At 38.8% G+C, this 20695-nt stretch overlaps 1 protein-coding gene across 3 annotated transcripts in view; it reads left to right on the top strand.

Moving 5' to 3' along the window:
* The window catches only part of MYLK (myosin light chain kinase), a 196002-nt gene that overhangs the window by 43908 nt on the left and 131399 nt on the right, over positions 1-20695 (top strand). For all 3 annotated transcript variants that reach the window (XM_088168285.1, XM_088168286.1, XM_014871778.2), the window contains one exon: positions 11551-11708. In XM_088168285.1, the coding sequence (XP_088024411.1) occupies positions 11556-11708 (153 nt within the window). In that variant the 5' untranslated portion in view covers positions 11551-11555. The remainder of the gene's footprint in view (positions 1-11550; positions 11709-20695) is intronic.

Here is a 20695-nt window from a genome sequence, read left to right as displayed (position 1 = left end):
TTTTTTTCTTTGTTTTTAATCTCAATTATTCCTTTTCTTGTCTGTTCCATCCCCTCTAGGGGTCATCTCTGCCTGGCAGGGTAATCACGTCCTACCTTTCCCTGCCTGTGAGGAGAGCTGGGCCAGTTACTTGTTAGACAGGTTGATGTGACTTATGGGATCAAGTCTCTGTAGATCTTCATAAAAGTGCTATGTCTGGCTGAATTGGGGCCTTTTAGAAAGGGTTAGGAAAACATGGAGGATTTGAAGGAAAGATTTCATTATTCCTGCCAATTTTTCCCCACTGATAGAGTAAATTTTTATATGCTCATTGAATAGATACAGTGTATAAAGAGAGGCTAAGGACTGAGTGGGGTCCAAATTTCATGAGAAGAGCCATCCTAAAGAAGCTCCAAGCAGATAAGGAAAACAGGCCCTTGTCTCCCAGCTGGAAGCAGGGCAGTCAGGACAGACCTGGATTTCAGACACTCCATTCTTCTGTCCATACAAGCCCCATGGAAATGTGAAGAGGCTCCAAACCACCGATTCACATTTGAATCTTCTTTTATTATGCACTTTTAAGCTATTGCCTTCACAAACACCCATTGTGTGCTTTTGTAGAACATAACTGAATAAATGTGATGTGATCTAAGTAACTTACTGAAATTCTCTACTTTACAAATCCAGTAAAAAGTATGTAAAAGAACTTTTATATGCAGTGTAGTGTTTGAATGTAACAGGACAGTTTATGTCAGAAAATCAAAACGTCTTTAAAGGCATTAATATCCCTGCCTGCATGCCCCACTCTCTGCAGTCTCAAATGAAAGCTGTTTCCACTTGTTATGGAAAATGAACATTTGGTTGAGATTTTAAAACTGATGCTTAGGTAAGATTAAACCATATTCCTTCTGTCTCACTGCTTCTCACTATGCTCTGCAATGTTAATGATTTATATATTGTTATTGTTGACATTTTCATAGACTGATTTTTTCACCTTATAGCAGTTGTTTCTTTTCAGATTTATAGTGCTCTCTGCAGAGTAAGAGTGGTCTTGCTGGCCCGTATCCAGCATGTGAAAGTCCTATATTGTAGTTCAAACTTAGCATCAACTGTTAGATGAATCACAGAGTGATGGGCTTGGAAGGGACTTGAGAAGTCCATCCAGTTTCTCCCATATCCAAGCTTAATCAACTGTGTGTCAGTCCTGACTGACATTTGTATGACTTCCAGCACTGGAGTCTCCACGGACTCCTGGAGCAATCTCTTCCAAGAGTTCTTAAATCCTTAATTATTAAACTTTTTCCCATATCTGAATTGTCCATGGTAGAATTAAAAGCTTATGACTTCACATCTTATTTTCCATGTACATTGAGAATAAATTTGTCTTCATTTTCTTTGCAGCAAGCTTTTAATTGTTTGAAAATAATTATCACCTTAACTTTACCTAGTGGGGGGCCCTTATGGGGAATTATTCAGTTGAAGAATTCGTAAATATGCTAGCATTTTTGATTTTTTTTTTTTTTTTCTGAAATCTGAGGGTAGTTTAGGCTTGAAATACAGCAGGTGGCTCTGGATGTGAAACCTTACTACCTGTGAGAAGAGCAGAAAAATGTCTTCAGTGTTAGGAGTTGGTCTTCATTATTGCTAAAATCTGGACAGTAGAGGTAAAGTAGAAAAAAATCTCCAGATTGAAGGATGCATGTAGGGGTTCACATTCCATCATTGAAAGAGTGCTTAATCTTCTTGATCTCTGTTACAGCTCTCCTGGAATGACACTTAAAGATTTCACTTCCATCTATCTATTCATCTGTCTATGAATACAAATGGGAAGAAGGTCACAGGAAGATGTCCTGTGTCAGATGGGAAATGTGGGTGTTGTGGACCAGTCATTCTCTCTTGTAGACATTGCATTATCCAGAAGTTTTCCCTGTAGAAAAAATCAGGAACTACCATTGTATAGCCCCATCTCAGACCAAGGTTATAACTTTTTGTGCAAGGTGGTAGTTCTCTTTGTTTTACAGTGCCAAATACATTAAGGATTAATGTATAATATAATGTTAAGGATTGATGTATACCCAGTGATGATTGGGGTATGCTGTTTTGCACTCATGAAAAAAATGTCTATTTCCAGAAAAAATAAACTTGCAGGAAAGCTTAGGCTCTGGGATTTCTGCTGACAGTTAATGGGACTTCATAGAATAGAAGGCAGCTCAGAATTTTGTGCAGAGTATCTCAGCATGGAGGACCAGTGGCTCTTTCAAATGAAGAACTAATTCCTTTAGGATAAAGTATTTGCAATATAATTTGAAATTTAGTGGTGTTTATCCATGGCCCAGTTTATCTCTGGCTGGAGTCAACAGATTTCTTTCCAGTGTTACCCCAGGGTTCACACACCTCAGCCAGTAGAGTACATGTGCTCATTTTCCCAAATGGTTTAGAACTTGGCGGACTTGGGTCTGTCTTTGTTTTTTTTTTTTTTTTTGAGTTCTGGACATATTTGAAACTAAAGCATAAAGCAAAATTTAGAGGCTAAAAATTCTGTGGTTTATGAACCACTGATCTTCCATGACTCACATTTCATGCAGTTTTATGGCCCTACTGGCTTGGAAATAGGCAACAGCAGTTGACCACCTGCAGCATCAGCATCAAGGAAAGTTAATGTGGTAACTCTTTGAACTGTGGAACCTGAATAAAACCCCAAACCAACAGAAATTTCACTGTAATATGCTGATTTAGCATAATCTTTCACCACTACTAAGACCTCACAACAATAAGACTTTTACAGAAAAACTTCTTATTTAAATCAAAAGGTAGGCAGACCTCTCAAAACTAGTCCCATGCTAATGTGGACCAGAATAAAACTTGTTAGTTCTGCTAGAAGCCTTGCTGAAACCTGCACTCAGCTAGAAGGAAGTACCATACAAAATAAACAGGAAACAAGACTCTTCTTTCTTTATAGAAGTAAAATTATTTTTATTCAGCCCTTAGTTCTTTGAGATTTTGTTTTTACATTTTCTTTTATAGTCTCCCAGCTCTATAACCCTAGACAAAATAATTGAAGAACTTAATCATTCTTCTTCCTCAATGCTAAGTGAGTCAATATATATAAATTACTTCTAAGGGGCTTGAATGGAAGGTGTTGTTTTTTTAAATGCTAGCAAAGCAGTATTGTGGCACTTATGTAGAGTGAGTATTAAGGTCTGAAGCCAACTGTAGTTGCAAATTTACCTTGTGTACTTGAAACTTCATGCTACTGCCAGCTTATACTGACAAGCTTCTCATCCACTGGCACTGAAATTCTTCTGTAATTGTAAGTTGCATTTCAAGATGGTTTCAAGAGCCCCTCTTCCAAAGGTTTTGAGCAAGTCCTTTTAAATACATTCTCATTTGGGTTTCCCAGATGATGTTCAGGTGTTCTGTGGTGGTCAGTCACTGGTGACACATAGAGGTTGTGGAGAAACAGTGCAAATTCCACCTGCTGTGAGAAGATGACCTGAAACAGAAGATGACCTTCCTACTGGTTTCCCTGCTGCTTGCATCACTGTATGTCCTGAAAGGCAGCACTGTACTGGGAAAATTGTTTTCCTTCCTGCAAAAACAGGTTACTAGTCTAGGTCCTGCTGTTCATTTGTCAAGGTCATACCCACACCCTGAAGTGTCCCTGAATTGTGGATGGTCTTTGTCACATGCATGTTTCTATCATAAACACCAACTTGTACCAGTTATTCTGTACTTGTCAAGCACAAGATACACGATAAGATACACACAAATTAAACACAAAGGTTTATTGGTAAGATGATGCAATCTCTCTTCAGATACTGTGTAAGTGCGTGTTCTGCATATCCTGAAAATCTTTCTTTAAGGGCTATGAAAGATGTTCCTAGAACTTTGATCCTTTTATGAGACCAACTGTCAATGATGAAATTCAGACTGAGATTTTTAGTCCAAGCCTTCTCTAGACTAAGTGTTTGGATTTTGATATATATTGAGTATTAGAAATGATCCTTTAAAGGAAAACCAATACAATTTTATTGGCAATGGCCTGCTGCTTAGTACACTGAAAACATTTCTGTAGATCATGCCTTTTTCTTCCCCCCCCCCCCCTTTTTAAATGTTGCTTATGAACTAGAATTGTAGAAGGTTTTGAAGTCAGATTGAATTACTCTTCCCAGTGTGCTGCTATAGGAAGCCCCTTTGGAATCGGCAGGAACAAGCCAAACTTGCATCCCGTTTGCCATCTGGGTCTCCCTCTGGCTTCAATTTGCTGCTATAAAACAGTTCTTAGGTATAGATGCTTTACTGAGCCTGCCCAATGCATGTCACATTTAGTTACTCATATTTCTTCCAAGATAACAACTGCAAAGAAGCTGTTTCTTGTGGTCTCTCTTGATTTACTGCTTCTTAATCTGATGTTTCAAATTAAACCTGAGTCTTCAAATGTCATTGCATTCTTTTAAGACACGTTCAGCTGCTTTGTAATGGGTGTGTTTTTTCCTACAGTTTAATGCTTAGTGGTTGTAGAATAATTGAATAATGTAGCATGTCTGTTTATAATCAAGGTAATTCTGTGTTATCAAAGGTACACATTCATTTCTCACTTCTCTTTATATTTCTGCACCCTTCCTTGAAACCTGGAATACCTCTTGCAGCTGCTTTAATTTAACAATAAACTTTTAAGGTGCAATTGTTCAAGGGCAAACATCAGGGCTTATGTTAGACATTCCATTGCAGCCACATGAACTACTGAGAGTAAGTGAAGTTAGATATTTGTGCATATCCAGTGGACCTGGTATCTTTATTTAGTACTCTAAATAGCACTAATAAATCTAGGAAAGTTAGAGGACATTTACAACTGTTTGTAATTGGAAAAAAGTCATCATTTCTAGCGAATATTTCCTGGGCACCACAGACTTGTATGGAGGGCATGATTTTCCTTTAAAAGGTTTTTACCCCCATCCTTGTCTTTTAACAAATCTGGCTTTAAATAAATGTAGGTCACTTAGCATCATCTTGAGATATTCTTTTACATAAGACCAGGATGAAATTCCTCACCCATCTGTGTCATTGTACCATGGAAACCATTTCAGTTTAAAGTCCGTGCTGCATAAGTTATGCAAATACAATAAAAGCAAAAGGTTTATTGATTAGACAGATTAGCTTCTTGCATCTCTCTCCACGAAAAATCAAGTTCTGTGTCATGCAAGCTAAATAATATATTTTAGTCTCTTTCAGAGACTTATCATCTGAATATTAGTTATGAAGTTTGTTCTGAGTCACAACAGATTAACCATTTCTACCTACAGATTCTTCTACAGTAGCCCCTGTTGCACTTTGCATTTTCAACAATAACTAATCAATTGAACTTGGAAAAGGACGTAGGAATAGTTGTACTTCTTGGAAGGATACACAAGATGTACAATAAAGGAAATCTGCCACAGAACACCTCCTATCTCTAACAAACTCCTAGAAGATATCATTCATTGCTACATTTAAAAAATGGCCTCACTTCATTTCAGAAAGCTCCTTCTATATTTCCTAGCTCAAATCCTATCACACAGCTGCATGAGAGCTTGACAGTATTTCAGTATTTGAAGCACCCTGGAAAACCCTATTGTTTCAGAATGGAACATAGGGGCTGCAATATGTTGTGCAGTATTTTGTTGAAATGAGACCTGGAACAGTTTGAACCTGTTCTTTCTTTTTTTGTGTATGGGCAAGATTTATGCTAATATAAAGCCTCATGGCTGATGTACTGAATGTGAAATTCAAGGCTCTGAAATTATGGGATTTGAAGAACTTGCTTCTGGGAAAATCTGTCAAGTGATTGTCACAAATCAAACTGTGACTTAGTTTGGATTTTTTTTTTGCTGTCACTTTACTGAGTCTAAGCTTTAGCATAAATTGCCAGTTGGTCTGTAATTCCCATTTTGTGTGGGTCAGTTATGCAAAAGCATATTGTGGGAACATACTCAAGGATTTTGCACACATCTGCCAAAACTTTAGCTTGCAAAACTTTTGGATCATGGAGTTGTGCATGAAGATTTGGCATCTGATCCTGTTCCTACTGTGATGTCTAATAGTAGCTATCAAATTTTACTGGGAAAAGGATAGGACATATAGGAGACTGGGTTGAAAACTCCTAATATTTTTTTTTTTACAATTTGACTTTTCTAGAAGCCAGTTTGTAGAGAGCAAGAAAATATTGATGAGACAACAGAGGATGAAACCCTAGTCAGGTCAGTACTGATAGACAATTTCTCTTACTCCTATAGTGTCAGGACACATTCAAGTTCTGCTTGACCACAGGACTTAGAAAGACCTACAAATAGCAGAGCATAGGCACAAGATCTGAACATGACAAAAAGCATGATTTGTGGGCAGTATCCTATTCTATCCCCAACAAAAAAAAATAATTACTTCACTCATACTATTATCGTTGCCAGTTCAAATGAGTCTTACTGGTAGCATCATAATCTTGTTCCTGTAGAGCCCAATACCTGCTACAGTTCCTGTGTCAGAAGGAGAAGGTGCCCAGAACAGCATGGCCATGACTGGTGGCATTCCAAGTCCCCTGCTTCTCATTCCAGCTTCCAGCCTCTTCCCCTCTGCTAAAACGACACACCAGTTTATCACCTTTGCTGATTCTTTATGGTTTATTCTTCCTACATGCTGGTTCTTGATTATCAGTAGCTGACAGAGGGCAGGATACTTCCTTGTGTGGTCTAGTAGGGCAAGACTGAAAAGATAGGCACAAGTCATATGGCTGCAAAAATTCATGTCTGCATTTCAGGGGAGAACGTGTTAAATTATAGATTTGTGCAGAAGTATGGTAACCACATGTTAGTCCTTGTGTATATCAGTCCTGTGGTAAAAAAAGAAGCTGTAAGAAAGCAAATAAACTGTGTGAGAAGGGGAAACTCAAGCAGGTTTAGAATAGAAAAAGACTTTACTTTAAATTCTGAAGATTTTGAAGCATAATGGATAGCATTTAGTCCCTGGCAAAAGTCTGAGTTCAGTGATCTGTGTAAGGGAATAAACTGTATGCAGTGTTTTAAAATATGTGCTTTTAAAAAAACACCCCCTAACTGATTTATAAAAAAAGAAGGGTATAATGAGATCCAGCTTCCTGTAAGTTTATGGTAATTTTGTGCCTTTTGCTAGTTGTTCTATTTATGTGGTCCTTTACTGTAGCCTGGCTTCCACCCTCTAATATAGTTATCCTCACAGCACTTCTTTGTGGTAAGGAAGTACAATAATCCCCACTTTACAAATGGGGAGCCATGGCAAAAGGGAGGCTTAGTGACTCGCCTGAGGTCATGCAGGCAGCCCATTATGGAGCAGGGAATTCAACCAGGACTCCCAAACAGCAGACAAATGCTCCAACCCCAGGGCTGTCTGTCCTTTAGCTTGTATTTTTAAAGCACTCAAAAGGTTGTATCCAGATTTCAGAGATGGTTCAGGAATTATTGAATCCAGTCTGACTAAAATAACAGAATAGCTGAACCAAGTGAAAATGTGCTGCTTAGTGTAGAGTTGCAATATCAGTAAGTCAAATAAAGGTTTTTCCGCTGGCAGCTCTGGTTTCCTCTCACTTGCCTGAGCTTGCTCTCTCATACACACACACACAGGCACTCTCTGCAACTCATTTTTCTCCTGCCTCGGAGGAAGGACTTGGTGAAAGGAAATTGGTATAATTAAATGGTTATGTAGGAAGCTGATGGTAAGTATTTACTTCTATAAAATAAGTGGAGGGAAAAAACCTATGCGGTGGATTTCTTAGTGTTTGCTTTTTTGAGTTTATTTTTGGGAGCAGAGTATTGAGTGACAGAGATTTGTTCCCAGTAGAAAATGCTTGAAACACATTAGTCTGCTTTGGTATTAGAAAGATTAGAGGGCACACTGTGAGAATTTGTAAGGATTTATGTGCTTTTTAGAGAGGATTAAGAATAAAAAAAATCAAAAATCCAGATTAGAAATGCTGTCTAACCACATCACTACTCTACAGGCCAACATTTGCATGGTGGTTTTCTTTTATGTTTCCACAATGTTTGCATTGCAATTTCAATTAAAGTTGGTTTTGTTTAAAGACCATAGTCTAGGTGTGCACAGCATGTGAGATGAAATGTTAAGAGTTCATGTAGCATCCTTGCAATCTTATTCAGGAGCAAGCTTGAAATACCTAATAAAAATATTTTAGGGATATTCTTATTCTATAGAGTTGCTTAAATAGAAGAAAAAAAATCAGGCACATTTCATAGCTTTTAAGTGTGCGCTTTCTTCCTGTCTATCAAATTGTAAGCTTGAACAAGATTTCTTCTCTGGAACATTATTTCTTTAAAATTTTTGGACGTGGTAGTTCCCTAGTAACACCAGACTGCACAACATGGAATTAGTTATTTGTTTAGGAACAGAATTGTTAAACATCCTCTAAGCTGTAAAAGGATACTTCCTAATTATTTACTAGAAGCATCCATAGTTAATTAAAGTCAGACTGCTAAATGTGGATGATTAGAGGCTTATGTTGCTAGAAAACTGCTTGTCCTGATTTGAGCTAGTATTTAATTTGTAAATTTAAGCCTTTTTAGACACTTTATTTAGAAAAAGCTTAAATCTTTGCAAGATGTTCATATGTAAAAGACTAGCTATATCTTTATGCTTTACAGTCTCACTATATTACACATCAATTTGTCCATAGTTTTTGGTATTTTACCAACATGCAATAGAAGTGTAACCTGACCAGTAACAGTGGCTTAATTGTTCAGGGTTTCTGATTTTTTCTTTCTTTCTACTTCCTCCTACACTGTTTCTTTCGTTCTTCTTTCTTTTTTTCTTTCATTTCATTTTGTGTAGAGCTTGGAGTTGGACTTTATCCACAGGACTGTTTGTCCAATGCATACCTGAGCCCAGTGATGCTTAGAGGATGAATGGATGTTGAATGTGTATTTTCCAGCCATGTGCCAGCAGCTGTCAGGTGCTTGGTACCATTTCCAGATTTCTGTGGATTTTGTGTATCACAGTCGCCCTGTGACAGTGACAGCAGTGCATTGTAACCAAGTACAGATACTTGAGCATTTTGTCCCTCCAGAAATCCTGTGAGCATCTGTATTATGGTACCTATAATTTTTCCCTCTTGTCATTTTCAGCCATTGCAATGGCACTGACCAAAGTGGAATGTTCTTTGCCTGGGTGAACATCATTTGAACTGGATTCGGGTTGTTGGCTGTTGGGTTTAGCTTTGTTTTCAATTTTACTACCCTTACAATATTATTTTTAAAACAACATTTAGGTGGCATATGCTTTCTCTGATGTTGTTTTGGTCTCGTAAACACTCTGCAAAGTCGATACAGATGTGTGGGGAAGGAGGTGTTTTGTTACTGGCCTCTTACGGTTTGCATTGCAGCTTCACTGCAATTTAGATTGTGTTGCTTTAAAGTGCCTCCTGATTTTCCTGTCTTGTCACTCCTGTCTGAGTGAGAAGAAAAGATTTTCATACCATCTACGTCATACCTGGCACATTACTGTCACGACTGGTGATCTGAAAATTTTATTGCAGGTTTTTAGTAGTGGACTGATTTGTTAGTTAAGAGTTCAAAGCTAGGGAGACATTGCAAATATTGGCATTTATAGGCTGTGGAAAGGTGTATCTTAGCAGGGAAGAAGGACACGTGGGAAGAAGTACTGAAGAGTGATTATTTGAAAAGTTTGGTTTTCATCTGTAAAGAAAAATAAAGTTTAGAAATGTGCTGGCAGATACGGGCTCAGTATGCAGCAGTTTACAGTTGTGTAGTTGATTGAAAATCCACTGGGGTAAATTGTGGTTTTAGCTGAGTGGGGAACTGAATTTGGAGTCTTGTCCTTAATGAAAGAACAATTAATTAGTTGAACAAATAATTCTTCCTCTCTTGCAAGGAAATTGTTGTTTATTGCAGTGACTGTAGCTGTGAGAGACTTTCATTGTCCCTTCAGGTGCTAAATACCTTTGTTAGCAGAGAAGCAAGGCTTTGATGACATCTTGTGTCTTTGGAAAGGCAATCAGTTTCTTTCTTATTTAAATGACATTGTGATTTCATATCATTCTTTAAAGTACAAAGATTATTTTTTTTCACCTGTGTGTGTTTTAAAGAGGTGCTTATACTAGAAAGGGAGACATGCTGTGCTCTCAAGTGACTGGGTGTCAATACAGACATTCACTACAAGTTTTACATGTGGAAATGAAGGCAGAATTTCTCAGTTTGAAGCTTTACATCATGGCTGAGGAAATCATCTTTATCCCATTTCTGTGTTAACCTCAGCAATTTAAATGTTAGAGACTCTAGAGGATTTTCTGGGGGTTTTAATGTCGATATACATACAGAGATGCTGACAGATGCCAGAAGAAATCTGAAGTCCACATCATCTGCATTCTTATGAATGAGGAAGGAGATTCCAAGCATTATTTAAAAGTCTGTGTGCATAATTTATCTGATATCTTGAAAGGATTTGCTTTCTAAACTGTAGCTCCTGACAAGTGCATACAAGTTTTGCTGTTTAGTCATGTATTGTTTATTGCAACTATTATCAGAATCAGATGAATAAATACATAGTCTGTCACAGATTGGTGTTTATGGCAGAGAATTAAGACTGGAGTCCAGTATTTTTCATTGGTTTAACATGAGTTTTTAGTGGGTTAAGCAATTTTTCTTTGTTTAAGTTTTCTATTAAATAGGCATTTTACAGTGGGGCTTCTAATTTACATAGACAATTCAAGGAATTAGTATTGGGGCCAGCTACTACTTTTTTTCCTAAAAACTGTGAAATTTTACTTTTAAAAAATACAATAATTTTTGCTTTTTCTTGAGAAATATGAACTGTTCAGCAGAAGAATTTCTTCTGAAGCAAATAACAGTAAATAGGTCTCTAAAATGCCATTCTTGTAGCATTATGAAATTTGGTTTCCATGCTATTTTATTAGTCTATGTGCTATAAGAAGGATTTGCAGTAAAGTAAAGAGTTTGAATTTCTGCAAAAGTATTTGTTCTGTACTAGCAGTACTTTGCAGGGAGATATCCAGATATTTCTTAAGATCTTGAAAGCTTGGTATGAAAAATCAGATTTTCCACATTCTTGCTTGCAACTTAAATCCAGTGCAAACAGAGGTCTCTTTATTTCATAAGTACTTGTTTAACACTGGCTCACTTTTGAGACTTACTGATTTTGTTGTATTCTAGGCCAGGAAAATCAAAGTCATGGTATGAAAATATCCTCTTGAAGTGAGTTATTACCTTTTAGTGCAGTTGTAAAGGATGACTTCTTGGTTAAGGCTTTGGCCTGGGACTTGAAAGTTCAAACTGAGTTCACCCCAAGACTGTGACCCTGACCAAAACTGTTGGCACAGACACCATTCCTGGGTCTCAGTTCCCCTCCCAGAAAATAACACCTGTCACCTTAGGCTGAAGATCCTGCTATGTACACAAGTACAGTGCACACAGAGCACAAGTACAGCACCTCTGCCCCTGGTTTGATTCCTAGCTGGTTCTGTCATAAAGGTAATTAATCATCATTTCTATATTACCACTTTTTTCTCTTTTGCAGTCCACATGATGGGGGATGTGAAGCTGGTGACATCTACTCGAGTCTCCAAAACCTCCCTGACACTCAGCCCCCCTGTCCCCACTGAAGCACCAGCATTTACTCTTCCTCCTCGGAATATCCGGGCACAGCTGGGAGCCACCGCCAGGTTTGAGGGGAAGGTAAGAAACAATGGAGGGCTTCTGCTTTGGGTTTTGCCCTTTTCTGAACCTGACGAGGGGACAGCAAAGGTAGTGAAGTCACCTGTGCAATATGGGACCTTTTCTCAAGAAGAATACTCCAGTGTTTACCCTGCTGGGGAGGGAGGCAGGAGCCTTCCAGGTCTGTTTCTGTGTAGAGGATAGTGTTGCAAAACCTGAGCGTTGTGAAGTACAACCTCATTGAGCATGCCAGAAACTGAGGGTTTTATCAGTGAGAAACTGCTTCAAGGGCTGTCTCTAGTCAGCATGTTCCCCTACTGCAATTCTACATATTCTCCTACTGCACATTCACATCCCTGCATCCCAAATACCTGCCCATTTGTGAAGCTTCATGTGTGAACAAATCTAACCCTGCTGCAGCATGTTCTTCCTAGCAGTCAAGGCAGGAATCTGCAATGAGCATTGTGATAGTTCTGTATCTGCACTGTCTGTCGTACATGTTCTTAACTTGAAAGAAAAAAAGACTATTTTTAGAGGAAAGACTGATTTGTTCAAGAAAACTTGTTAACCCAAAGGGTTTAAAAGGCTGTGGGGTGTGTATTCCTCGTTCCCTTCATGTTTGGGATATTGAATTGTGCATCCTGGCATCCATATTTCTTTCGTGTGTCAATCCTGGTACGTATTCATCCTTGTTCTAGCTATCTTTCTTTCTCCTCCCTTAGCTCTTTTTCCTGGAGCTGTTAGCTTTCCCTCCCAGTCCTTTCAGCTTCCTTTGGTTCCTGTCACGCTCCTATTGCACGCTGACAGCTGCACCATCAAACTGACCACATTTTTAATCTTTGAAGTGCTCTGACAGAGGCAGGAAACTGCAACTCCACTGTAACAAAAGCAAGGGCTAGAAGGAATTTGGAAAATTCTTAACTTCTGAAACTCTAACTTAAACACAGGGCCAGTAGAGGGCATCTGATATTTATCTTATTTGTTTATGTAAGACCAGGCCAGGAACTGGGATTTTTCAACAGGAACTGTGTGGGAAAACAGGTTTTGGAGTATATTAATTTTGAAGTGCTGAAGCAAAACTCAGAAGTAGTTCTTAGATGTGCCTTTTTGAAGAAAAGTTGGCATTTTACATAGAAAGCAAATTTCAATTAAGTGCTTAAACCAAAGAACAGTTTTTACCAAACCTTCAAGAATTTTTATAGATTTTTTTTCATTTTGCTTACTTTTAGGTGATTTTAAGGCACTAGTCAGAAATGCTCTGTGTGTATGACATTAGCCAGTCCCCATGAGTACTTCTGTTATTGCACTTTGTGTCTTATTTTCTCTTCTCCTCATTGTTTCACCTTGTTGCAAATGCAGTAGGAAAATGGCAGCGTGTTTCTACTTTCTCCTTTAACACCTGTGTACAATGCTGTTCTAATTCCAACTGGTTCTTCCAGGCTACGCTGCAATAACAGTTCAGTGAAATCAAAGTTGAAGCATGTGCTAAGATTTGATTTTATAGTTCCCATGTTTCCTAATTAAAAGCTCAAGTGGGATATTTCCAATTTTTATTGCACTCTGCAGAGTTTTTATTATTTAAGTCAAATGGAAACAATTGTAAAATATTATGACCTACAAGCTAGAGTGCCATCACTGCTTTGCATTTTTTTTTATATCTGGTTTTAAAGTGTTAATTTTCCAGGGATACTTACCCCCTTTTTAAAGACGGCTTTGAAGACTGGAAGGGTGAAGTCTGAGGGGGTTTTTTTAGTAGCTTGGAAAAAAAAAATACACAAATTCAATACTAATTAATCTGTCAAGTTTAATTTCCTTGAAGGAACAAAACTTTGATTGAAGTCTTGGCTTGGACTTACTTGATGAAAAATCTAAATATCTCTTCCGGCAGTTTGGTACGTGAGCATGGCCAAAACCTTTAATTTTCTATCCTTTAAATGGAGGTGACAGCATTAGTATTTTGTTTGTGCTCTTACTGTAATACCATGGGCAAAGGGAGGGGGAACACAACAGCCCTGTGTGAAAGGAGCTGTCTCTGAGCAGCTGCAGGAGCCTGCAGAGCTGTTGTCATCTGGCTCCATCTTCAGCTGGGCAATACAATGTTCTTCTTCTGCCACTTTAGTGTTTCAGAGGTTCAGAAGGACAGTTGACCTGCTCAGAAAAACAGGTTCAGAAGGACAATCTTAACAAAAAATTCTTAAGATTTAGTAATAGAAGCTACTCCACATACTTAGGTTTTGCTATCCTGGAAAACCTATCTAGGCTACAGATGTTTTGATATGTTGTTGCAGTATAAATATTAAACCAGACTCAGGCTAAAGAAAAATAAAAGTTTTTAAAATGGCTAGACAGGAGCTTTTCTTCAAAGAGTTTCTTTGCAGTGGAATTGATCTTATCAGAAAGAACAAACATTTTTAGAATCCAAGACAGGATATAAATCTGATATTGTGATGATCCTGTATTCTCATTAAGTGAGCAAGGAAGAGAGGGCCCCAGAATTAAACTAGTTGGTTTTCATTCCAGCGACATTATTAGATAAGTTGTGTGAAAAGGCAATTCAAGATCAAAGAGAGTGCAGAAATTGAGAAATAGCCCATAAATGTAGGAAATTTGTGGTAGAAAGAAACTGGTGCTTCCTTTAATGAAAATTTTTTTCAGGAATATTTTCCTGTTCCTACAACTAGCACCCTAATTTTCTTAGTAAAATCTCAGGAAGTTTATTTATATCTGACTGCAGACCTCAGTTTTCCAGTGGCACTTCAGCATATAAAGTTAAATAATCATCTTTCAAGAGTATGAGCATGATTTTGGCTTGGAGCACGGAGTGGAAACAATAAGGCAAAGGCAAGATTACCTTCACTAGATACTCCTGAAAGATCTGCTGGATGGACATCTCAGTTGTTCATCAATAAATTGCTGAGGTGATTTTTAGGAAAATCACCCCATATAATTATGAAATTGTGTTGCATATTCTCAGCTTCATAGGAATGGATTGATATGCTGTTCTTCAATGGCACATCATGTGTGAGGTGAACAGTAATCTCATGCCTTGCGTTAAGGCATTTTAGCTCATCTGTCAGAATCTTTAAGACAGTCCTGGAAAAGGAGAGCAAGACAAACTGTTACCAGGCTTTGTTTTAAGCTACTTCTTTCTTGATTGTATTGAACACTGGATGTTAATGTGATTGCAGCAAGCATTTAACCTGCCTTATTTGCACATGTATAAGTTTTGAGGGTAGTATTGATGATCATTAATTTTATGAGCCTAAAGAAATACTTGTGCTATAACTCTGCTTGAGAGGAACAACCAAATGTTCTACTGACCACAAACCCATTGCCTAGAGGTCAAGAAAGAATTTTTCTCCTTGGACAAAGCATTGTACAGTTGGCAACAGGGCAGTATGGGTGGTTTCTCTGCTTCATGTGGGGCATTGTATGTGGTCCATTGCCAGAACCAAGATATCAAACCACGAAATCTAATCTGGGATTCTAATCCCAGGGAGTGAGATTTCATGTAGCTCATGGTTTGAGTAGGTGTTGGGGTAGTAAATCAGTTTAGTGCCCATTAAGTAGTTACTGTTCCGCCCTTCCCCTTCCATCACCCTCCAGGTAAGGGAGCTGGATGGTAAATTTTAAGGCAAGTCGGGTCAATGTCAAATCCCGCCCCTTTTAATGTGCTTTCTGGTTGTTCTTCTACCACCCTGCTGTTGCATCTGTTTGAATCAGTTAAGTCCAATGACTTACAGCTGCTTTTGCTGCTGGAGGTTGCACAGGTACTGTTCAGATAAACATGCCTGAGAAAATGAATTATGATTAGACAGTAAGAAACATAGAGAGAGGATCCATTTCTGCAGTGTGTTAAGAAGTAAAGAATAGGGAAGCATTACAAGAATGAAGACTGTGTTAAAGACAAACACTCTCACAGCATTTATAAATTCTTTCAACTACCTGCTGACATAAAAACCAATTGTTAAACTGTTTGTTTTACTGTGGCATGTTTTACATGCATAGCACAAGCTATGCATGGCAAAACCTTTGGTATCTTCCCTTAGATTTGGACTCAAGGCAGCAGTGTGTGTGCCATTTCCAACTCTCAGTCAGCAGGCACTCCAGAAGAATGCCCTAATTACACCACGTGCCTGGATTTCAGATGGCAGGATCTGAGAGGAGCCCATGTAATGACAGGATGATGACATGGCACAAGATCCTTTGCTGTTGGCCTGAGATGTTTGCTGTTACAAAATGTACTGGGCAGCTAAATGCATGAAGCTGCCAGTGGCTTTGGATCTGCACTTTCTGGAGGGATGCCTGTTCTGGGCCATATAAGGAAGAAATTCAAGAGAGACCCATGTTTTCATGGGAGACAGTTGTCTGATGCAAGTGAGTGCTGTGAGAGGACTTGTGCTGATCTGTGATACTGTGATACTCCCAGAAACCTGATATGAAACACTGAGGCATGTTTTGAGGGGGAAAGAATTGAAAAAGTTCTCAGTTTGACTGTGGATTTTATTTGATCTTCTTTTCCACGTACCACTGAAGCATTCTTGGGAAAAATGTGGTGCCTTGAGAAGTTACTTAGATATTTTGTGTTAGACAGACATTGAGGTATAGACAGCTGAAATAAAAGAGAAAACCACAAACACAAAAATAAACACAAAGGGTGGCTGTGAACAGCTTATTGCACACTGGTTTCTGTTTGGATCTTCTACTGCTGTGTCTTCTTCCTTGGTGTAATCGACCTCCCATCATATTCATTTACCACATACATGTTCTCATGAGTAGTGCATGCATGGTTTTATTTGGGTTTATTTTACTGTATAACCCTATACTGGCATATGGAAACAGTGCCAGCTTTACACAAAGCCAAAGTGGAATTGGCTGCTCTGCTGGGAAGTGGCTAAGGTGGGATCCTGTCAAAAGCACTTCCCCACACAGTGTCATCTACATCCAGAATTATTCAAACACATTTCCTTTCATCTACTGACACAAGCACCCATGTGTTGACACCCATTTTCCTGGCCTTGCAAATGATACATCCTTTAGAAAAATCGTAGGTATTCAAGTTGCTGCTCAATAAATTTCTAGGTTTTAGGCAGGAATGGTGGCCCGTGAGCTCCACTTCTGTCTCTCCACATCTGTCTCCCTGTCACCTGTGGCCATCATAGATATATTCAGGATTTTCCTGGTAGAAGTATTTCAGCATTCCTTGTGTAGTCTGTGTGCAGAGCATGTGATGATGCTCATTAGTGCTGGACTTAAAACACTGTCCCCTGCAACTGATCTGTGCAGGCACTGAGGACACAGCCAATATTTCTGGATATTTGGCAGCAAAGTTTGGTCAGACCTTTTGCAGAGTTTTTTTTCAATCTGCCAGATGTTCAGAAATCCTAGACAATGCTGAATATCCTCAAATTCCACCCAGACAAAATTTCTACACAGGAAAGAGGCCATGACTGGGGAACACTGAACATATATCCCTGTTCTGAGTTGTCTTTCCTTAGGGTTGGTTTTATTCTTTTGTATAATTGAGCCTATGTTCAGTAACCTGCTCACCTCCAAACTGTGGAAGAAATGGACTGTTTGATCCTATCACTTTTATTGTTCTATTTGCTTTCTGTCTCCCTTCCCACCTTAATTACTTATCTACCAGCAGCTGGTGACAGGAGTTCTGCTCCATGCAATGCCAGAAAGATTGGCTCCCCATTTTTGGTTGTTGTGGTAGGAACTGCTGTAATTAAAGGAATATCAAAAATAATCTAATAACTGTCATGGTAATAATAATAGAAGTTTTTTAAAGCACTACAACTAATGTACATATGGAATTAAAGAGAATCCTGTATTTATTTTGTATAGTATCTACCCAAACCTGTGTTGTTTTATCTGAAGCCAGACTCCATATTTGTGTTGCTCTTGGTCACTACTTTCTTTATTTATTTATTTTTTCTTTAATGTGTTTCTAAATATTTTGGATTTTTAGGTGGAAGCAATTAAAATCACATGACAAAGCAGACAGTAAAAGTCTGTGTGATTTAATTGCATCTACCTGCCTCCAGTTTGCTTTGGGGGAACCAACAAACTGTTGACTCTGACATGTTTATTTTAGGTATCTTTTTTTGTGATCACCCACTACTGCAGTGTATTGTTTTAAAGTATGGCTTTGTGTCAAATAAAGAGGAAAAGAGTGTCCATATAAGAATTTATCCATAGCGATATCCTTAGGGTTGATTTTAAGAAAATGTACTTAATTGCCAGGGATTTCTGGACTGGCTATTTTTCTGTACTCTTTAAGCAGAAATTAAAAAAAAAAATTCCTAAAGTATGTATTGGACATACTTGCTGAGGAAAAGAAAACATAAAATATTCATAATGTGGTGTCGCAGAACTGTTTAGGGTTGATAATATACATGTATCTGAAAAAGAAGTAGCTAAAATCCAGCTATTTCTAAAGAGAAAAACAGCTGAGCAGCATATCCTAAATAGCTGAACAAAGATATGCCCAGAGACTGAATCCATGTAGGTCAGAGTAGAACCAGTCATTATAATTCTTCTTGGGTTTTCTGTCCCATGATGGTTAATCATGAATCTCTCAAGTTTCAACAATGTCTTATTAAGTTCTTTAGTTCTGCTTTTAATTTGAAAAATATCATCATCTTTTCCAGACTAGTCTCCCTTGCTCCTCTGGGTCAGTGCATAAGTCTTTGTTGTGGTTGATTCCACTGGCAATAAAACTCATCATGTAGGATTGTGCTTTCTTATTTAAATAAACGTTCCTAGTAGTACATGAAACATGACTGCAGCTTAGCATTATAATGTTTTAAACTTAATTTTTTAAGGAATTGTGCCTTTGACTCTCATCACACTCATATTAGGTTTGAAAGTTAAAAAAGATCTAGTAACTGTAACAGAACTAAGAGTAGCTTACTTTCTTTTCTTTGTGGTGCAATAGCCTGTAGTGATGTGAGAGGAATAAAAGGGGGGGAAAAATATTTTGGTTGATTTTTTTTTCTCCCAGCAATATGTCTCTAACTGGAAAGCTTTAAATTTTGTTTTTCTAGCTCACCCTAAAGGTAGGATAGGGTGCTTATCATCAGATGTGCATTTGGCTAACTAGTAATATATTTGCTTTCTGCCATCATAAACAAGGTTTGAACTTCAAGCCCCATACCTGCAAACCAGAAAAGTCAGGGAAGAGTTCAGTGCCATATGTAGCAATGAGAACCCCACATAAAATAGCAAAGTGTGGTTTTGACTGTCTGTAAATATGTCCTTGAGAATTTGCACCAAATTACTCCAGGTCACACTTCTGGATATAATTCTGCTTTGCCCCTGTGGGAAAAGAGAGTAGTCATTAATAGACAGCAAGCATGATGCATTCAGAATCTGCAGAAGGCCACATGTGGAGAAGGTTTATAATCAAAACACATCATTACTCATTGTGGCTTTGCTCAGTCTAGCACCTAAACTCCAAAGCTAAAAATTTCTGCTTTTGACATGTTACTTGGCTCTGTTCACTCATGGATATAGTATGAAGTTTGGAAACCTACTGGGCAAAACCAGACAACATATTTTTCCATGTAAAATTTGGACTCCCCAATATCTAAGTGCATGCTGAACAGAAAATTACATTGCTGTGAATTCAACCCATTCATGAGGGGGAGAAACCCATCTGTCTGACAGGGAGCAGCAAAGGCTGGCTGCTCCCCAAAGGAGTGTGAGCCAGGAGCCGAGGGGAGCCATGCACGGGCTGTGCCATCACCAGCTGGCCACAGCCTGCCCTGGCCACAGCCCTGCACTGGCCACAGCCCTGCACTGGCCACAGCCCTGCCCTGGCCACAGCCCTGCCCTGGCCACAGCCCTGCACTAGCCACAGCCCTGCACTAGCCACAGCCTGCCCTGGCCACAGCCCTGCACTGGCCACAGCCTGCCCTGGCCACAGCCCTGCACTGGCCACAGTCCCTCAGGCTCTGCTCCCAGCAGGCACTGCCGTGTGCTCTAACACACCTCTGCAGCACCCAGACACGGCAAACTATGAACCAGAGTCAGGATCCCAAAAGAGGATACACTCAGGAGCTGAAGTAGGCCAGGCCAGATTGTTCCTCTGCAGGTTTCCAGTTCAGTTTTCAATGTTCAGTCTGTAAGACATTATCTTGTCATTAGAGGTTACTGGATCTCCAGCAGGGGCCTGAAACAGCGTCCATTTTCCTACTATGCTTTCAGAGTTCATTGTTTAGAATCTGGAGTCAAACCTGCCTTCATCATGATTCTTAAGCCAAAAGTCATCCCAGTTCATAATTCAGCATCCCATGTGAATACACATTTCTGTGTTCCCCTCATGTTGATGAAATAAGCTTTGGAATAGGAGAGATGTAGAGTGTTGGGCTTGCTGAGGGAGACCTTGCTGTTCCTGTTGCTGCCAGAGGTGACACGTTAAAGCTCTGCCTTGCTTGGAGACAGGAAATCAAGGCAATCCACTGACTGGTTGTCCCTAGAGTGACTACTAGTCCAGTATAAGGGCTTTGAATTACCTGCCTAAATATGTTGATTTTATTCTTTTAGGGAACGTAACAAGTAGGCTATAGGTTAGGAGTTAAATCATGTTTGACTCACAAGTTAGTAACCTGGCCTCTAGGCTAGCCATCCCACATTAAGAATATGTGGCAGTGAGATTCTAGAGATCATCTAAGTTCTTATACCTTTCTTTTTCAGAGGAGTTTTAGGAATAGACAGAGTGAAAAGCTGGAAATTTTTCTTATAAAAAGTTAAAATTGTAGGCCTTCCGATGGTGAAGATGCCTTTATTCTTTGTAAGTCAGTGCATTGTTGTAAACCTGTGGCCAGACAGAACAAAGCAATCTTTGTCTTCTGAAAATGCCATGGCTAAAGCTGGTACAAATTCAAAGTCAGTTTTGCATTTTTTTTTATTGCTTAGATGGAGACCTTTGTAATTCATTTGAAGAACGAAACAAAATGGAAAAATAAGTTATTTTATCTTTTTTTTAGTTTTCACTGCTT

This window comes from Sturnus vulgaris, chromosome 7, assembly GCF_052056855.1.
Source record: "Sturnus vulgaris isolate bStuVul1 chromosome 7, bStuVul1.hap1, whole genome shotgun sequence".
Lineage (NCBI taxonomy): Eukaryota > Metazoa > Chordata > Aves > Passeriformes > Sturnidae > Sturnus > Sturnus vulgaris.
Note: the sequence above shows the minus strand (reverse complement) of the source record. Positions and strands in the feature narration are given on the sequence as shown.